The sequence below is a fragment of the Oncorhynchus keta genome, chromosome 28 (assembly GCF_023373465.1).
Source record: "Oncorhynchus keta strain PuntledgeMale-10-30-2019 chromosome 28, Oket_V2, whole genome shotgun sequence".
NCBI classification, from domain to species: domain Eukaryota; kingdom Metazoa; phylum Chordata; class Actinopteri; order Salmoniformes; family Salmonidae; genus Oncorhynchus; species Oncorhynchus keta.
The window spans coordinates 36,114,025-36,133,757 of record NC_068448.1 but is presented as its reverse complement, the minus strand read 5'-3'; the positions used below and the strand labels follow the sequence as shown (position 1 = coordinate 36,133,757).

Sequence of the window (19,733 nt, the reverse complement as noted above, 5' to 3'; positions counted from 1 at the left end):
ATAATTCTCCTGCCCGCTTGGCTTGACGAGGATGTACTGTATGCCACAGTCTTCCGAGGCCTTGGGGATTCAACTGTCAATCTGTTCCACTCACCCACCCACCCCATCCCCGAATCAATCCACCCCCTTACAATACGGCTAACATACTCCTAACCTTGGCGACAATACTGATGAAGGATTGATCGGGGGGCACGAAGGAAAATAAATGCCTCGATGATGAAACAATATAATTCCGTGGATCACATTGTCGTCTTTGCGCGTTTCTTTCTCGTTTCTGACCCACTTCTCTAACAAGGCCCCCAATTGAATGAAGTTACAGTGTAGTGGGGCGTTTGGAGAACAAAGCAGCATGCAGACACTTCTCTGATGTTCTCCCACTGCCCAGGAGCTGGGCTTTGTGTGTTATTAAGCCGACGCTGCTCTTTCTCTTTTCCTCTGTTTCTCGTCTTCCCTTCCTCTCTCTTCTCTATCCGCATAGCGAGAGCTCTCTTCATCATATTTTTCTCTCTCTCTTCCTCCCTCTCTCTCTCTCTCTCTCTCTGAGGCTCTCGTGAGATGCAAATGGCTGCGTTTGATGAACGGCATGCTGGGAAACATCAATTAATCAGCACCTGTTTACTTCCCTATAAATAGAAAAATATGTTCTCCTCTACCGTTCATCCCCAGTTTCCAATTGATTGACACAAGGTCAAGGTTTCTACTCATAGAACTTGGGGTGTGGGTCTCTGAAACATGAGGTCAGGCACTGCTGATTGGGTCATACAGAGGAGCAGACTCCGCTGATTGGCTCATACAGAGGGGTCAGACACTTATGGCCAATGAGATTACCAACAACAACAAAAATAGATTACCAGAAGGGAGTTAATTAATACAGGAAGTACTATGGATAAGAGTCAGATACATGTTTTAGACTTGACCATAGTGCACCCACGTTGACCAGGCAACCCCCTTTTTGAAATCCTTCTGATCCTGATCAACCTCTACTCTCTTTTAACCTATCCCGAGTTCCCCACTCTTCCCTGCCTCTATGCCCCCAACCCTCAATACCCAAACCCTCAATACTTCTCCTTCCCCACCTCTCCCTCATCCCCCTTCAACACTAACCCTTGTCTATTGTCTCAGATCTACACACTCCCAGCCCGTGCCTGGGGAAGACCTGCGAGTTCGGGGCCGCGTGCGTGGTGAAGAACAACGAGCCCGTGTGCGAGTGCCATGGTGCCTGCCCCCAGATGCCCGACCTGGTGTGCGGCAGTGACGGCCACAGCTACGGCAGCCAGTGTGAGATGAAGGCCATGGGCTGCGCCCTGCAGAAGGAGATTCACATCCAGCACCGAGGACCCTGCGGTGAGTACCAGCCTATACTGCATTATAAACTGGGTGGTTTGAGCCCTGATTGCTGATTGGCTGACAGCTGTGGTATATCAGACCATGTACCACGGGTATGACAAAACATGTATTTGTACTGTTCTATTTACATTGGTCATCAGTTTATAATAGCAATAAGGCACCTCTAGGATTTGTGGTATATGGCCAATATACCACGGCTGAGGGCTGTGTCCAGGCACTCCGCGTTGCGTTGTGCAAAATAACAGCCCTTAGCTGTGATATATTGGCCATATTATCACACCCCCTCGTGCCTGATTGCTTAAGTATACTATGTATGTATACTGTACTATATTATAATATAGTACCATCTAAGCCAGCAGTTTCCCTGACCATGTGACCTGTTCAGGAAAACAGCAATAACTCCAGGCCCTCGGTTAGGAAACCCTCCTAGTCTTTTTTTATAGTACGATGGCCTACAGTCATTTAACTTACCAAGAACAAATGGTATATTTAGTGCATGTATGTGGCCCTTGTGTGAATCAAACCCTCCACCGGTTGGGGTTGCATGCATCATCTAACAAACCACCTGAACCAACTCAAGCACATACTGTAACTCCACTGTACTCTGAGTATGTCATTCCCCTCTCCTCCTTCACTCTTATCCTCATCCCCTCTTTCACCCTCTCAGCATTCCTCTAGCCCGGCACAAGCCTGCAGTTTCCCTATTTTTGACCTTTCTAATTGAAGATGCACTTCCAATGAGAGGGTGAAAGGCTATGCTCCTCTTGTATAATTGGTTACTGAGTTTTTGTCTGCTCTCGAGGACTCGGATAAATAATATTTCGGCTTCCACAGGCACCCATTTCATTGCCTGTTTTCTTTTTCTTCCCGAAAGTTAATCCACTTGAAGATGCCACTTAAAGTTTAGGGTTAGGCAGTAGGGTTCATGTGGTTAAGGTTAAGGTTTATTTATTTACCTTTATTTCACCAGGGAAGTCATATTGAGACTAAGTATAGTATAGATAGGCATAAATATAGACAATATACACATGAAATACACCTTAAAATACAAACACGTTCTTCGTTATGAAAATCAAAGCATCCAATCGAGACGTCTTTTGGTGATGATTCCAAATGTAGGAAATGAAAGGCCGATTTACGTAACAGTGTAAACACCAAAGGAGTCTCCATAGTTAACCAACCCTGTGAACGGGTTTGACCACTTGTCATTTTAAATCTTAACAGTGATGTTGGGTAAGTCTGAATCCTATAGAGCTTTGTAAACAAAAAGAGCGTGCTGATATGATCTACATGATTTTAAAGAGGTCCAGCCAACCGTTTGGTAAAGAATGCAGCGAAGAGTAATAAAACTGTCTCCTGTGATAAAACGAAGGGCGCCATAATAAACAGCATCCAGGGGTTTAAGAGTAGTGGAAGCTGCACTTTGATAAAATAGTATCACCATAATCAAAAACAGGTAGGAAGGTTGACTGCACAATCTGCTTCCTGCTGACGAGAGAGAGAGAGAGAGAGAGAGAGAGAGAGAGAGAGAGAGAGAGAGAGAGAGAGAATCTGTTTCTATCAAAAAAGCCCACTTTAGATCGTAGCTTCTTAACAAATGCATTTGTATGCTTTTTAAACGTTAAATCATTGTCAATCCAAATACCAAGGTATTTGTATGCAGGGACTTGTTCAATTGTAGAACAATCAGATGAGTGAAGATGTAATCCATCTGGAACAATCTAATGAGAACTTGAAGGAATTACGTATTAAGCACACGTTTTTGAAATGTATTTGATTTATTTAACCATTATTTAACAAGGCAATTCAGTTAAGAACAAATCCTTATTGACAATCCAGTAAGGGCTTCCTGTAAAGCTACAAAATCGGGCTGTAGCCTTGTCACAACCAGGGCAATTGCGTACATAATAGTATGATCCACATATAGAATGAAATGTACATTTTTGAAACGATAGACCAATAGCATTTATATAAATAGTGAAAAGAATTCCCCTTACATTCAGAAAGATTGATTACATAATAATCAGATTGAACCTTTCTGATTAGTTTGATACATTGATTCCTCAGTTGCTTAAAAGATTGCCAATCTGGGCCTAAGCCTGTGTTCCTGGCCTTGATCCAGGTAACATTTCTCTTACAAGTGACTTGGAAATTCAGTAGTGAATAAGGCATTCGATCTACCTTTAACTCTGAGTTTTGAAGGGGGCATGATTATTTGCCATATTGCTTAAGACATTTACAAAAAAAGCTTAAAGCTAAATCTATCAGGCTTCAGGTAAGACCCAAGTGCAGACTGTGTTGAAGTAACAATGTTTGTTGTAACAACCGGGGCAGGTAAACGACAGGTCAAGGCAGCCAGGGGTCGATAATCCAGAGTAATGGGGCCAAGGTACAGGACGGCAGGCAGGCCCAGGGTCAGGTCAAGCAGAGGTCGGTAATCTAGAGTAGGGGCAAAGGCACAGGACGGCAGGCAGGCTCAGAGTCAGGACAGGCAAGGGTCAAAACCAGGAGGACGAGAGAAAGAGAGACTGGGGAAAAGCAGGAGCTGAGACAAAACGCTGGTTGACTTGAACAAACAACACGAACTGGCAACAGACAGACAGAAACCACAGGTATAAATACAGAGGGGATAATGGGGAAGATGGGCGACACCTGGAGGGTGGTGAAACAGATCAGGGTGTGACAAAATCAGGTTCAAGGTCACTAGATTTATGCACTCTCACATCTCTGACACAGACAACTGGGCAGTGGTCACTAAAATCCAGTAGAAAACGCTGCTATCAACATATTTAAGCAATAAGGCCTGAGGGGTTGTGGTATATGGCCAATATACCACGGCTAAGGGCTGTTCTTATGCATACCACCCCCCCTCCCCCCAAGGTGCCTTATTTCTATTAGAAACTGGTTACAAATGCATTTATAACAGTAAAAATACATGTTTTATCATACCCATGGTATACAGTCTGATATATCACAGCTTTCAGCCAATCAGCATTCAAACCACCCAGTTTATGATGACATTTTAGTCATTTAGCAGACGCTCTTATCTGGAGCGACTTAAAGGAGCAATTAGGGTTATGTGCCTTGATTAAGGGCATATTAACAGATTTTTCACCAAGTCAGCCTCAAACCAGTGACCATTCGCGTACTGGCACAACGTTCTTAACCGCTAAGCTAAGCAATTACTTTGCAGACAGAGTTCAGTGTGTCAAATCGGAGGGCATGCTGTCCGGTCCTCTGGCAGTCTCTATGGGGGTGCCACAGGGTTCAATTCTCGGGCCGACTCTTTTCTCTGTATATATCAATGATGTTGCTCTTGCTGCGGGCGATTCCTTGATCCACCTCTACGCAGACGACACCATTCTATATACTTTCGGCCCGTCATTGGACACTGTGCTATCAAACCTCCAAACGAGCTTCAATGCCATACAGCACTCCTTCCGTGGCCTCCAACTACTCTTAAACACGAGTAAAACCAAATGCATGCTTTTCAACCGATCGCTGCCTGCACCCGCATGCCCGACTAGCATCACCACCCTGGATGGGACCTTGAATATGTGGACATCTATAAGTACCTAGGTGCCTGGCTAGACTGCAAACTCTCCTTCCAGACTCACATCAAACATCTCCAATCAAAAATCAAATCCAGAGTCGGCTTTCTATTCCGCAACAAAGCCTCCTTCACTCACGCTGCCAAGCTTACCCTAGTAAAACTGACTATCCTACCGATCCTCGACTTTGTCATCTACAAAATGGCTTCCAACACTCTACTCAGCAAACTGGATGCAGTCTATCACAGTGCCATCCGTTTTGTCACTAAAGCACCTTATACCACCCACCACTGCGACTTGTATGCTCTAGTCGGCTGGCCCTCACTACATATTCGTCGCCAGACCCACTTGCTCAGGTCATCTACAAGTCCATGCTAGGTAAAGCTCCGCCTTATCTCAGTTCACTGGTCACGATGGCAACACCCATCCGTAGCACGCGCTCCAGCAGGTGTATCTCACTGATCATCCCTAAAGCCAACACCTCATTTGGCCGCCTTTCGTTCCAGTACTCTGCTGCCTGTGACTGGAACGAATTGCAAAAATCGCTGAAGTTGGAGACTTTTATCTCCCTCACCAACTTCAAACATCAGCTATCCGAGCAGCTAACCGATCGCTGCAGCTGTACATAGTCTATAGGTAAATAGCTCACCCATTTTCACCTACCTCATTCCCATACTGTTTTTATACTGTTTTTATTTATTTACTTTTCTGCTCTTTTGCACACCAATATCTCTACCTGTACATGCCCATCTGATCATTTATCACTCCAGTGTTAATCTGCAAAAATGTATTATTCGCCTACCTCCTCATGCCTTTTGCACACATTGTATATAGACTGCCCATTTTTTTCTACTGTGTTATTGACTTGCTAATTGTTTACTCCATGTGTAACTCTGTGTTGTCTGTTCACACTGCTATGCTTTATCTTGGCCAGGTCGCAGTTGCAAATGAGAACTTGTTCTCAACTAGCCTACCTGGTTAAATAAAGGTGAAATAAATAAAAGCTACCTGCCACCCCATTTATCTGGAGTATTCGTCAAAATAAGATCAATCAAGGTTAGGTTTATGGTTTAAAATCGGATTTGATGATTTTGTGGGTGTCCCAGGCAGTGGCCATTCTGCAGAGCTGCAGACAAGATTCACAACAAGATTCATGACGAACAACGCTAACCTGCACCCGTTTTCCCATAGAAGAGTAATTGATGATGACGATGATTAACATTTTCGTTTTACCAACACACCATTTGCTCCTGTGCCTTCCGTTCCGTGTCCGTTCCGTGCTCTAAGTCCTCAGACACAGTTGACGCTTTGTAGTTTTAGTCAGAGTTTGAATGAGATTTTCTGCTACTGTAAATGTAGGCTACACCATAGGCCTGTATCTGTATAACAAATAACTTGTATGAACCATGTTTTCTGTAGACTAACTAAGCACAAAGCAGACATGAAGAAAGGAAAATAAATATTTAAATGATCTCTTCTCTCATAGGCTACTTTACACAGTTCCATATTGCCTGCTAGCCTTTTGGTCCTAAATGGGTAACAGTTTGTAGATGTAATATAGATATACTGATCTAATAATGTAGAGTGATAGAGATGCCTGAAGCCATTTAGCAGCTATTATCCAAGACGGCGAATACAGTAAACACTGTTAGCCAGCTTTACTGTTAGCTGTTGCTACCACCAGCAGACAGTGAGAGATTTGCCTTAGCACCTTTGCACTAGCTTTCGGCTAGCTCTACCCCGTTGCAGGGTTTCCCAACTGGCGGCCCACGGGTGATTCTATTTGGCCCCCCCAAGTTTTCTGACATTTTTTTTTTAATATACTGTGCCTTCAGAAAGTATTCATACCCCTTGACGTATTCCACATTTTGTTGTGTAACATGGTGAATTCGAAATGGATTATATATTTTCCAAATCTACACACAATACCCCATAATGACAAAGTGAAATGTATTGAAAATGAAATACATAAATATCTCATTTAAATAAGTAATCACACCCCAAGTCAATACTTTGTAGAAGTACCTTTGGCAACGATTACAGCTGTGAGTCTTTCTGGGTAACTCTCTAAAGAGCTTTACACACCTGGATTGTGCATCATTTGCCTATATATCATTTTTTATTCTTCAAGCTCTGCCAAACAGGATACATGTTTTGGAATATTTGTGTTCTGTACAGGCTTCCTTATTTTTGCTCTGTCAATTTGGTTAGTATTGTGGAGTAACTACAATGTTGTTGATCCATCCTCAGTTTTCTCCTATCACAGCCATTAAACTCTGTAACTGTTGTTTTAACGTCACCATTGGCCTCATGGTGAAATCCCTGAGCAGTTTCCTTCCTCTCCGGCAACTGAGTTAGGAAGGACGCCTGTATCTTTGTAGTGACTGGGTGTATTGATACACCATCCAAAGTGTAATTAATAACTTCACCTGCTCAAAGGGATATTCAATGTCTGTTTTTTTTTATTTTTACCCATCTACCAATAGGTGCCCTTCTTTGCAAAGCATTGGAAAACCTTTGTGTACTTTGTGGTTGATCTGTGTTTGAAATGACCTGCTCGACTGAGGGACCTTACAGATAATTGTATGTGTGGGGTACAAATTTGTACTCCTGAACTTATTTAGGCTTTCCATAACAAAGGGGATGAATTCTTATTGACTCAAGATCTTTCAGCTTTTAATGTGTAGTTCATTTGTAAACATAAAAAAAATGTTAGTCCACTTTGACATGTGCTATTGTGCCAGTAATTTTTTTTTAAAATAAATTGAATTTATTTTAAATTCAGGCTGTAACACAACAAAAATGTGGAAGAAATCCAAGGGTTTGAACACTTTCTGAAGGCACTGTATATATTGTTATTATTGCACATAAAATACTTTAAAAACACCAGCAAATCATCTCCAAGTGATTTAAGTTTTGGAAATATCTGTTCCAAATTATTCCCACGCACAACAGAGAGATATATCAAATCAAAATCAAATCAAATTGTATTTGTCACATGCGCCGAATACAACAGGTTTAGACCTTTACAGTGAAATGCTTCACTTCCAAGCCCTTAACCAACAATGCAGCTTTAAGAAAAATCAGTGTTAAGAAAGTATTTACGAAAATAAACTGAAGTAAAAAAATTAAAATGTAAAATATATGTGATCTTATTCAAATGTAAGCAAGGTTTTAAATGATTATATTTGAAACATATCTGTTTGGGTTTCAAACATATCTGTTTGGGTTTCTTGTGGTCTACAAATGATATGTAATTCTGTTCCGGCCCCCCGACCATCCGCTCAAGAACAAATCGTCCCGCAACGGAATCTAGTTGATGATGCCTGCCCTATTGGAATCTAGTTGATGATGCCTGCCCTATTGGAATCTAGTTGAGGATGCCTGCCCTATTGGAATCTAGTTGAGGATGCCTGCCCTATTGGAATCTAGTTGATGATGCCTGCCCTATTGGAATCTAGTTGAGGATGCCTGCCCTATTGGAATCTAGTTGATGATGCCTGCCCTATTGGAATCTAGTTGAGGATGCCTGCCCTATTGGAATCTAGTTGAGGATGCCTGCCCTATTGGAATCTAGTTGATGATGCCTGCCCTATTGGAATCTAGTTGATGATGCCTGCCCTATTGGAATCTAGTTGAGGATGCCTGCCCTATTGGAATCTAGTTGATGATGCCTGCCCTATTGGAATCTAGTTGAGGATGCCTGCCCTATTGGAATCTAGTTGAGGATGCCTGCCCTATTGGAATCTTGAGGATGCCTGCCCTATTGGAATCTAGTTGATGATGCCTGCCCTATTGGAATCTAGTTGATGATGCCTGCCCTATTGGAATCTAGTTGATGATGCCTGCCCTATTGGAATCTAGTTGAGGATGCCTGCCCTATTGGAATCTAGTTGAGGATGCCTGCCCTATTGGAATCTTGAGGATGCCTGCCCTATTGGAATCTAGTTGATGATGCCTGCCCTATTGTTTCAACTGAAGTTTGACATTTAATCCACTACAGTGTTGTTGGCTTGGGGGCTGATGTGACTCCACTATACTCCACCGTATTTCCTCTTTCCATTCCCAAGTTGAAATCTCTGCGCATAAAGATGTATTCCAACGGGAAATGGAGCAAAAGGAATGTTTGAGCCGGGCGAGCAAACTCAATTTGGAGACGGCGTGCGTGCGTGCGGCGTTAGGTAGACAGTTCTCACCGTGGCGCCGCAGGGGCGTAATGAATAGTCTTTATTTAAAAAGGCGAGCTGGTTGCAGGCAGAGCGAGGTAGCGGGCCCTGCTGTGTGTGTGTGTGTGTGTGTGTGTGTGTGTGTGTGTGTGTGTGTGTGTGTGTGTGTGTGTGTGTGTGTGTGTGTGTGTGTGTGTGTGTGTGTGTGTGTGTGTGTGTGTGTGTGTGTGTGTGTGTGTGTGTGCGTGTCTGATACAGCACTATGGATGACAGCAAGTCTCCACAGAGGCAGAAGTCAGCGGAACAGGGCAATAAAAGCGACAGACAGGCAGGGCTAGGCAAGGCCCGGCGGAGGAATGATGATGGTGATGTGGGTTGGTTTATTCTGGGCTGTTTGCGCTGCTTTACACAGGCCTCTTCAAACTCCACTGAGTCACCTCACCTCCCTCCACCTTCACTATTATCTCTGTTAATTATCCTTGTACAATTCATATCACTGGCATACACTGTGTGGTGTATGTGTCGATAGAGGCTGGGAAGTTTGTGTGTTCCCTTTTGTCCCTCGTGCGTTTGCATGCAGAGACAACCGGTGTGTGCGTGTGTGAGTGGGGCCACCGTTTCGCAAGGCCTATGTGCACTGTCATAATTAGATTTTCTTCCCCTCGGGGGGATCGAAAAATGGCGCTAGGGGAAATGGTTATCTTTATGGCTCAGGTGCGGTCCGATAGTGAGATGAGTGACATTTTTTATTATTCTGATGTATTTTCTCCTCTCAATGTTTGAGTGTTGGGTGACCTTGTGTGTCTGGCAGGCTGGAAGAAGCAGAGACACGCATGGATAATAGACCACAGAACGATATCAATCGCTCCGTAAGGAATTTCATATATATTTACCTCAGAATAGATGAGACAAGAGACGAGAAGTCATTTAGAACAGAAATAAACATTACGAGTTTTGCACAGTTGCTGCAAAAAGGTAGCGAGAGAGAGCAGAGGAGCGGAAAGATAGGGGAGAGAGGGGTAAATAAGAAAGGGAGGAGAGTCGGCGAGGAGGGACGGAGGAATAGTTATGGAGCAGGCACGGTGGGGTCGACTGGGGAGTGTTTTTATAGTCTGGGACATTCTCAGAGCCTTTCACTAAACAACTGTCTCTCTTTCTCTTCATGTTAAAGAACAACTCCTCCTTCTCTCCCTTGTCGTAGCTCCAGTCTCTGACTAATACTACTCCTCCGAGAGTGTGTGTAGCGTTCTGAGGCCGGAACTGCTCTTTAGCTTTTATTTTCTCCACCGTCTCTCGGTATCCATCACTCGGAATGGCCCTCTCCTCAAGGCCAATTTCTTCCACCTCCCCCTTCAGCGTCAACTCCCCTCCCCAGTCAGACAGGTCCCCCCACCTTGTTAGCGCCGTTAGCGCCTTAGTGCTAGCTGTCCTGGCCCTGTGTTTACAGCCAGTAAGGCAGCCCAGTTGGGTCCGATAGCTAGATGTGTCCCGATTAGCCGCCACCAACGACTGGCGGCACTGGCTGGAACAGGGGGAGCGAGACAGAGCCAGAGGAGGGAAATAAAGAAGGCCTTTATCGGGACACGGGCGCTGATAAAGGACGACACTCACTGTGATTTATATCCCCCGGGTTCGAAACACCGTCATTGTCACGGTGATGCATTCCCCATCCCCGCCACCTGCCACCTCGGCTACATATATTTTTCTGTTTATACCGCCTGCTTTTAATCAGGCCCCCAGGCTGGGCTGTCCACAGCGAGTGCCTGTGCGGTGCAGGCTGACTTCCTGACTTTATTAAGGTGTAATAAGGTGTAATACACAAGTTAATAACACAGGGGAGGGGAGGGGGAGTTTTTCCGCCTGAGTAGCCCGCTCTCTACGTTAGCCATTAGCAATAAATCAGCAGCTGTTATTACCTAGCCACTAATTGAATGTGATAGCGGCCGTGCGCTGCTAATGCAATCCTCCAGGTGTAATTGGCAATCGAGGAGCGCTGCCCACCCCTCGCATCTCTGCTCTGGCTCTGTGATTCACTCGGGCTGCCACGAATCATTGATATCCACAGAATGTCGGTACTAGGCTATGCAAGGCAGAGGGAAAAAACACTGAATGGAAAACGTGCAAATGATCAGAGTCAACTGAATATAGAGGATTCTTCACAGTATTCTCAGTCCAGATCATCCTACTGAAACTTGCAGCTGTGTGAAGTCTGCACAACATCTGGGTTTGGGGCCCTCTCAAAATGACCGGCCTTTCAAAGGGGGTTAGGTAAACACATGACATCATGGTGGCGTCACGGCTGTGGATTTTGCCACGCCACCCACACAGGCTTCGGATGAGCCAGTTCTATCTGCCTTCTCTCGCTATTTCTCTATTTTTCTATTTCTCTATTTCTCTCTCTCTCTCTCTCTCTCACTCACTCACTCACTCACTCACTCACTCACTCACTCACTCACTCACTCACTCACTCACTCACTCACTCACTCAACTCACTGACACAAACACACACTCTTTCTCTCCCCGTTACTCATCCCGGGCTTATTTACTCTCTCCAATCCTAACACTCTCCGACCTGTCTCCCTCCAGACGAGGCGTGTGCCAACTGTTCGTTTGGGGCGATCTGCGATGGGCAGTCTGGCCGCTGTGTGTGCCCGCAGGAGTGTGTGGAGTCCCACCAACCGGTGTGCGGCAGCGACGGCTCCACCTACGACAGCGAGTGTGAGCTCCACGTGCGTGCCTGTACCGAGCAGCTTGACCTGCGCGTGCTTGCCCAGGGAGAATGCAGTGAGTAATGCCAGCACCAAGTGTGTGTGCCTACCAACAGTGTGGTTGTACAAATAGTAGGTTATAAAGTAATGTCTCACTATTGTATTTTAGCAAGCATATTCCTTTTACAAGATTCCAATCAATAGTTGCTGACACACCCTGTGTGTGTGTGTGTGTGTGTGTGTGTGTGTGTGTGTGTGTGTGTGTGTGTGTGTGTGTGTGTGTGTGTGTGTGTGTGTGTGTGTGTGTGTGTGTGTGTGTGTGTGTGTGTGTGTGTGTGTTTTCGTGTGTGTGTGTGTTTTGCTGCGTGTGTGTGTGTGTGTGTGTGTGTGTGTGTGTGTGTGTGTGTGTGTGTGTGTGTGTGTGTGTGTGTGTGTGTTTTCGATCGTCCGTTTGTTTGTGTGTGTGCATTTGCAGAGACGTGCGGTAGCGCCGTGTGTGCCTGGGGGGCCCGCTGCGTCCAGAACAAGTGCGAGTGCCCGCAATGCCAGGGCCAGGCCTTCTCGCCCGTGTGCGGCAGCGACGGCTTCACCTACGACAACACCTGCGAGCTGGGCGTGGCCTCCTGCGTCCTCAAAAAGAAGATTGAGGCGGCCAAGCCTGGCAGCTGCGACGAAGGTAGGAATTAGATACCACTGATAGGGCAGAGGAACCACGAGGCACACAGGGCATTTTTAATCATGATTTGCTTCACAAGTGGCAGCCTAGTTTACACAAGTCCTTTGTGGAGCTGCTCTCCTCCCCTACTGGCACGGTACCAGTCTCTCTCTCTCTGGGTATATTTGTCACCGTACGGTTGTCATGCAGATGATGTCAGCAATAGTCCCTTGTGGCCAGACGAAGTCACCGTCGCCGAGACTGTCGTCATCATCTGAGGACGGATGAACAACAGAGCAGGTTTCACCTGCCAGCAGGAGAGATAGAGGGCGAGATGATGAGAGCGATGGAGAGGGGTAGGGAGAAGTGGGGAGTGGAGGAGAGATGGAGAGGGGGAAAATGGAGAGGGGGAAGAGAGAGAGATGGAGGGAGGGGTAGCGAAAGAGAGAGAGACTGAGAGACGGACAGAAAGAGGGTGGGGTAAAGGGGTGAGAGTATTCATGAATGATAATTTTCCTCTACCATCCCAGTGTCTGTTCTTTCCCTTTCTCACTGTGTCGTTGTCTACTCTACTGTATACGGCCAGCTCTGTCTGCCAGCTCTGTCTGCCAGCTCTGTCTGCCAGCTCTTAACGCCCAGCTGGTTTTGTTCAATTGAACTCATTGACTGAGTCGAATAACCTTTAGTATGTGGACCATAAAGAAATGCACATATAAAACACACTGTGGATTTAATACACATACACACACACACACACACACACACACACACACACACACACACACACACTGTGCCCCGTATCATCATTATACGCACACACTCCACACATACTATATACACATACAATCGGACACCACACGCACATTCAAACACACACACACACACACACACACACACACACACACACACACACACACACACACACACACACACACACACACACACACACACACACACACACACACACACACACACACACACACACACACACACACACACACTGTGCCCTATATAATCATTATACGCACACACTGCACATGTAGTAAACAGTATATACACACACATACACTCACACGCTTTCACTATGTGTCCCATATCGCTGTCTGGCAGTGGGCAAAGATGCTCTCCTCTATAGCGCCCCAAGGGCATTTATCTATTTGTGAAGCCTGGTGACTCACTCTCTCTCTCACTCTCTCTCTCTCTCTCTCTCTCTCTCTCTCTCTCTTTTTTTTTCTCGCTCCTCTTTCTCTACTCTCTCTCCTCTCTTTCTCTACTCTTTCTCTTCTCTCTCTCTCCTCTCTTTCTCTACTCTTTCTCTTCTCTCTCTCCTCTCTCTCTCCTCTCTTTCTCTACTCTTTCTCTTCTCTCTCTCCTCTCTCTCTCCCCTCTTTCTCTACTCTTTCTCTTCTCTCTCTCCTCTCTCTCTCTCCTCTCTTTCTCTACTCTTTCTCTTCTCTCTCTCCTCTCTCTCTCTCTACTCTTTCTCTTCTCTCTCCTCTCTTTCTCTTCTCTCTCTCCTCTCTCTCTCCTCTCTTTCTCTACTCTTTCTCTTCTCTCTCCTCTCTCTCTCCTCTCTTTCTCTACTCTTTCTCTTCTCTCTCTCCTCACTCTCTCCTCTCTTTCTCTACTCTTTCTCTTCTCTCTCTCTCTCTCTCTTTCTCTACTCTTTCTCTTCTCTCTCTCTCTCTCTCTCCTCTCTCTCTCTACTCTTTCTCTTCTCTCTCCTCACTCTCTCCTCTCTTTCTCTACTATTTCTCTTCTCTCTCTCCTCACTCTCTCCTCTCTTTCTCTTCTTTCCCCTCTCGCTCCTCTCTCTCATCTTTCTCTCTTCTCTCTCTCCTCTCTTTCCTCTCTCTCCTCTTTCTTGCTCCTCTCTCTAGCTCCTCTTTCTCTTCCCCTCCATGTTTCTCTCACTTGTTCTCTCTATTGCAATGTCTCTCCAACTTCCATCTCTCTCACTTTCTCTTCCTCTCTGGTAGCATACAACCCCCTGTTTTTCTCCCTCGCTTGCTCATTTGAGTTCCCAGAAAGCCATCAGCCAGTAACAAAAGAAACATGTTTTATTTTATTTTCTCTGTCTCTCCCCCTCCCATCCCTATTGTCTCACCATGTTGCCCTCTCTCCATCAAACTAACATTGTCTCTTGACATAAAGATCACATTGCTTTCAGAGATGGGATCGGGTCCGATCGATAAACCTCCCCCAGGGGACACGGGTCCAGTTTTCTTTTTGTTCCACGCCTTGTCACCATTCCTCTTCCCCTCTAGTAGATAACGGACGCACAACCCCCCACTGCTAAAAGCTAGGACATTCTTAATGGGGTAGCTGTAGTAGCTTAATATTTTGAACAGGAACAGGGTTAGAATTTTCCTCCAATGTTTTGGGAAAATCTTGATTGAAAAACGACTTTCTTCGGTATACAAACTCCAATTTATATATCTTTAAAAGCATGTTGTTCTTTAAAAAAAATTAAGTCTTTAAAACCCTGTGCATCAAATTGACCCAACCCTATTATATCATTGGACGAGTCAATATATTGACCTATCACAACCTATTGAACCGACTGCAACCTTTCCCCTCGGCACTTGCCTACAGTACAACCCCTACCCACCACTCTCTCGTCTACAGTGCTGGTAGACTCCTCCAACTCCGGCCAATTGAACAATTTATTTGTTTATTTAGACCTGACTTAAAAACCATATTCATTTGTCACAGGGTGAAATGTAAGCATTTTCCCCCCTTTTTATTTAGGGTAATGAAAAATGACAGTGTTCTGTACTGGGGGTATCTATCACCTGTTTAATTTCACACTCGGGTAGGCCCAGGCTCAGCTCCTTTGTCGACACAGACAAAGTGGCGGGGGAGCGTAGTGCATCACCTTGGGGCCCAGGCCGGTTTTAATTGAATACACATTTACTAAACAGGATTATGGGTGAAAATATCACACGGCAGAGTCAATACACTATCCACTACCCAATACATATCGAGAGAGAACGACAGAGAGGAGATGGGTGGGTGGAGAAGAACTCATCAAAAGCTGATCAGTGGCTTTTTGTCCTATCTATCCATCTATCGCTACCTATCCTGCTAAGAAACCTTCTCCGCTCCCTTTCTCTCTTTTCTGAGCTCCCTACTGCTCAATCTTTCTTTATGTCGGGAGGGTTTATTTGGACTAACGCGTTGTCACATCCTTCAACAGCAGACTGACTGTCTGAGGGGCTGGCAAATGAAGCGAAAACAAACAGGGAAAGTGTCGAGCAACAAGCCACCTGCGTGTTTGGGCCGACCAAAGCCACGCTGTTTTCGATACCTTCCTAATAAACTCCAGAAACTGCTAAACACACACACACAAATACACACACAAACACACCGGTGACATGCGGTGAGATCAGTGGCTGGGAAGGCATGGGCTATTATCAAAGCCTGATTTACTCACAAATAAACTTTGATGAAGCCCAAGTTCACCAATCAACAGATCGCTCCAACTACCAGAGTGACATAGGCTATTAACCACAATTGACAAAAAACTTTACCAAATGGAAATACCAATTAGCACACAGCCATGCAATCTCCATAGACAAACAGTCTGGCAGTAGAATGGCCTTACTGAAGACCTCAGTGACTTTCAACGCCATTGAACTCTCTGGAGTGATGAATCCCACTTCACCATCTGGCAGTCCGACGGACCAATCTGGGATTGACCGATGCCAGAAGAACGCGACCTGCCTGAATGCATAGTGCTAACTTTAAGGTTTGGTGGAGGAGGACTAATGGTCTGGGGCTGTTTTTCATGGTTCAGGCTACGCCCTTAGTTCCAGTGAAATATTAACGCTAGAGCATACAATGACATTCTAGACAATTCTGTGCTTTCAACTTTGTGGCAACAGTTTGGGGAAGGCCTTTTCCTGTTTCAGCATGGCAATGCCCCCGTGCAGCAAGCGAGGTCCATACAGAAATGGTTTGTTTAGATCAGTGTAGAAGAACTTGACTGGCCTGCACAGAGCCCTGACCTCAATCCCATTGAACACCTTTGGAATGAATTGGAACTCCGACTGCAAGCCAGGCCTAATCCCCCAAGATCAGTACCCGAGCTCACTAATGCTCTTGTGGCTGAATGCAAGTAAGTCCCTGCAGCAATGTTCCAACATCTAGTGGGAAGCCTTCCCAGAAGAGTGGAGGCTGTTGTAGCAGCAAAGTGGGGACCAACTCCATATTAATGCCCATGATTTTGGAACGAGATGTTTGACAAGCAGGTGTCCACATACTTTTTTTGTGTATAAAAAAAAAATAGTGTCTCATCCCCAAAAATTCTAGCTTGATCAATCAAATGCATCAAAGGGATGTTGTCTATTCTCATGTTCATTCAACAGTAGTCGAACCTGCAAATTGAATGTGAAATGCATTTAGGCCTACTGTAAGAGTAAATTAATTGAATTTGTCTGACCGTCAGGGTAAACCTCTCGGTGACAGCATTGGACCCATGTCCATAATTTTATTCTGCAGGCACACAGCAGGCCCACGGACATGTGGGAGACGCATCCCCAAAGCCTCCTTTGGTTCCATTTTCACACTGACACAAAAAGTCACACACACAAACAGTAGCTGGTAGCACAGGTCTCCCATGCAGCACACAGGTAGGCAGCTACTGTACATCCAGCCGGTCGGGGAGCAGAATCCTTTAGCAGGAGTGTGCCCCCATGCAGCCACACACGTAGAATTGTCGTAGTTAGTCGCATCCATTTTGTAGAAGACAAGATTAGGGCCTGCATTGAGTGGCAGGAGAAGCCCCATTCCCATTACGTCCACAAAGCAAAAGTACATTTCCAAGACGTGTAAAAGTCTGGGTAAAAAGCATTAATTGGTAATGACGTTTCAGACAAGTGGATTGTCCAGTAGTCACTGTTAGCCTGCCCAACAGATAGCAGTGAGGGAGATGGTGGTTGCCTTTCATTCATAACATCACGTCTTGTAGAGTTCCTGTATGCTGGCTCTGTCTGGTCTTAACTTTCCTTGTAGTTGACGTTCCACTCTTCGAACCCTCCAAACGGCGTGTAACATTATTCCAACTTGGGAAATGATTTGATGTGCAGTATAGTGTCCATTTGTCAGGTTGTTTTTGCGAGCTAGCTAGCTTCGTTCAGTTCAAGGGATGCGAGCACCAAATGATGTTGACATGCCCAAATGTGTAGAGTTTACCACAGGTTTACCCACACCACATGTTAAGGCAATACGGATGTGCAAAATATGAAATCGTCTCAATGCAACGAAGGAAGCTACTTCAAGCTAGGCAAGGCAGCGACGTCTATGCTGACCCTCTTCATTAATGGCCTGGCGGGTCAACAATTTGAATGGAAAGGAAGGCAAGGCACCTTTCCTGAGATTTTGGTTCTGTTTTAGCACATTTGGAATTTGTTTGCATAATAACCACCAGAATCATTGAGAAAAAACAGAATACAAAAAATGTGCACAGATAGCCACTGCCTACCCTGACTGCACTTCACTGACACACACACAGACATGGGATTTGTGACAGATGACCAATGGTAATGTTGACATTCACACAGGTCATGCTATTGGTATGGTGTTTTTTTACTGACAGGAGTGTTTCCTGGCCCTGATAAATACAAATACAAATATTGATAGTACTGAGGTGACTCTGAGCCACATTATTCAGAACCGATACACACCCCTTTCTCTAGCTTCCCTCCAATTATCCACCCTCATCCTCTCTGCTTCCTCCCTCCATCGGGTCATCACCTCATGCTATAAAAGAAGCACACATTTTCTCCTCTATTGCTTCTATCAGTTTTATTCCCTCACACAATTTCTCGCTCTTCTCTTTAAAAAAGGAAATACGAAAATCGGCTGGTTTTTTTCTTCCTCTCTCCAGAGTCTCCGCCCTTCTGTGTTTGCTCAACTTAACGGAGATTCCTTGGTTAAATGGACTCTGGTTATGACATGATTGAGTAAAAGTAGGAGACAGACACGGGCGCTGAGAGAATAGCTGATGCAGACATCTTCCCTGCTAATTGAAAGGTTCATAGGCAGTGCGGGTGGCTGCCACATCAAAAACCAACAGCTAATTAGTGCCCCCTCCCTCCCTTCACTTTTATTTACTCAATGTCTTAGTTCTTCTTTTTTCCCTTTTATATTTATTTATTCTTTGAGTCAGGGGTGCATGAGCGGAATATTCATTGGGTGGCGAATACTCTCTTGGCTCACTCCCACGTTTCCCTTCTCCTGCTGAGTTTGCATAAATGGACTCAGGTGGCCAGGCAAGCCAGGGCCTTGTTTATTTAACAGCTGCTCTGGGGTCAGTTGACTTGTGCCTTTGCATTGGAACCCGTCATCATGGCATGTCGCTGTCTGGGATCAGATACCGTGTTCGCTCATCATATGGCACTGACAGACATTTTGCATTGCGCCGTCACAGCTTTAGAACACTCACAATGGCCTCTCATATAGTCGTATCAAATCCATTTTATAATTCCTTTCTATCGTGTCCATTTACCGCAGTCACATTGATTGTGAATACGAACAATTGGATTCGGGTTTAATTGTTGTGTACAGCAGTGATTCCCAAACTGAGGGGTCGGCAGAGAGCTATTTAGAGAGCAATTTAAAACTTGTCAGAAATGTCCAGATCAACTAGCCAAGGTCAGCTAACATTTTTAGCTATGTTTTTTAGCCCATAGATTTTGTTGTAATGTTTTAGTCACTCAACTATCACATGAATACACATTAGACATGGAAAAATGTATAGAATTGAAAGAGAATTAGCTTTAAACCTGCAAAATGTTATTCTCTGCCAACAAGATGGGTGTGAGCAGTTTGTGTTGTGGACAGTGCTTGTACCCATAGAAAGAGATGTGGCAGGCACGCGAAAGTGGGGCGCAGGATGTTCCCTAATGCCTGAGTGAAATAGTTTGGGAACCCTTGGTATTGTAAAAAAAAAAAGAAAAGAAGACAGTCTTTGTCTTGAGTTTGATGTGTATTCTCCTTAATACTCCCGGCCTCTGGAGTTCCTCCATTGTTCAATGTGCGTGGGCCTAATGAAGTGAATGCCCTTCCACTGTATCGACCCCTCGAGCCTGTCAGAGCCCATTGGTGATGACCCATATCAGGACAATGAGACGGACTGCTGCTCCTCTGGACCCAGCAGCGCCCCGCTACAGTGTGACCTGCCCCATAATCCACTTAAGAAGATAGGTTATGCTAAGTGGCACTTCCAGGACTACAACATCGATTTCCCCATTAGGGCCAGCGGGGGCCTTGCTAAAGCAGCCCGTCAATACAGATGGGACTG

General features: G+C 45.2%; 1 protein-coding gene across 1 annotated transcript in view; it reads left to right on the top strand.

Moving 5' to 3' along the window:
• Positions 1-19,733, top strand: part of LOC118360591 (agrin-like) — a 285,805-nt gene that overhangs the window by 208,056 nt on the left and 58,016 nt on the right. Inside the window, 3 exon segments of the mRNA XM_052482905.1 lie at positions 1,123-1,344; positions 11,651-11,848; positions 12,248-12,448. Coding sequence (XP_052338865.1) covers positions 1,123-1,344; positions 11,651-11,848; positions 12,248-12,448 — 621 coding nt within the window.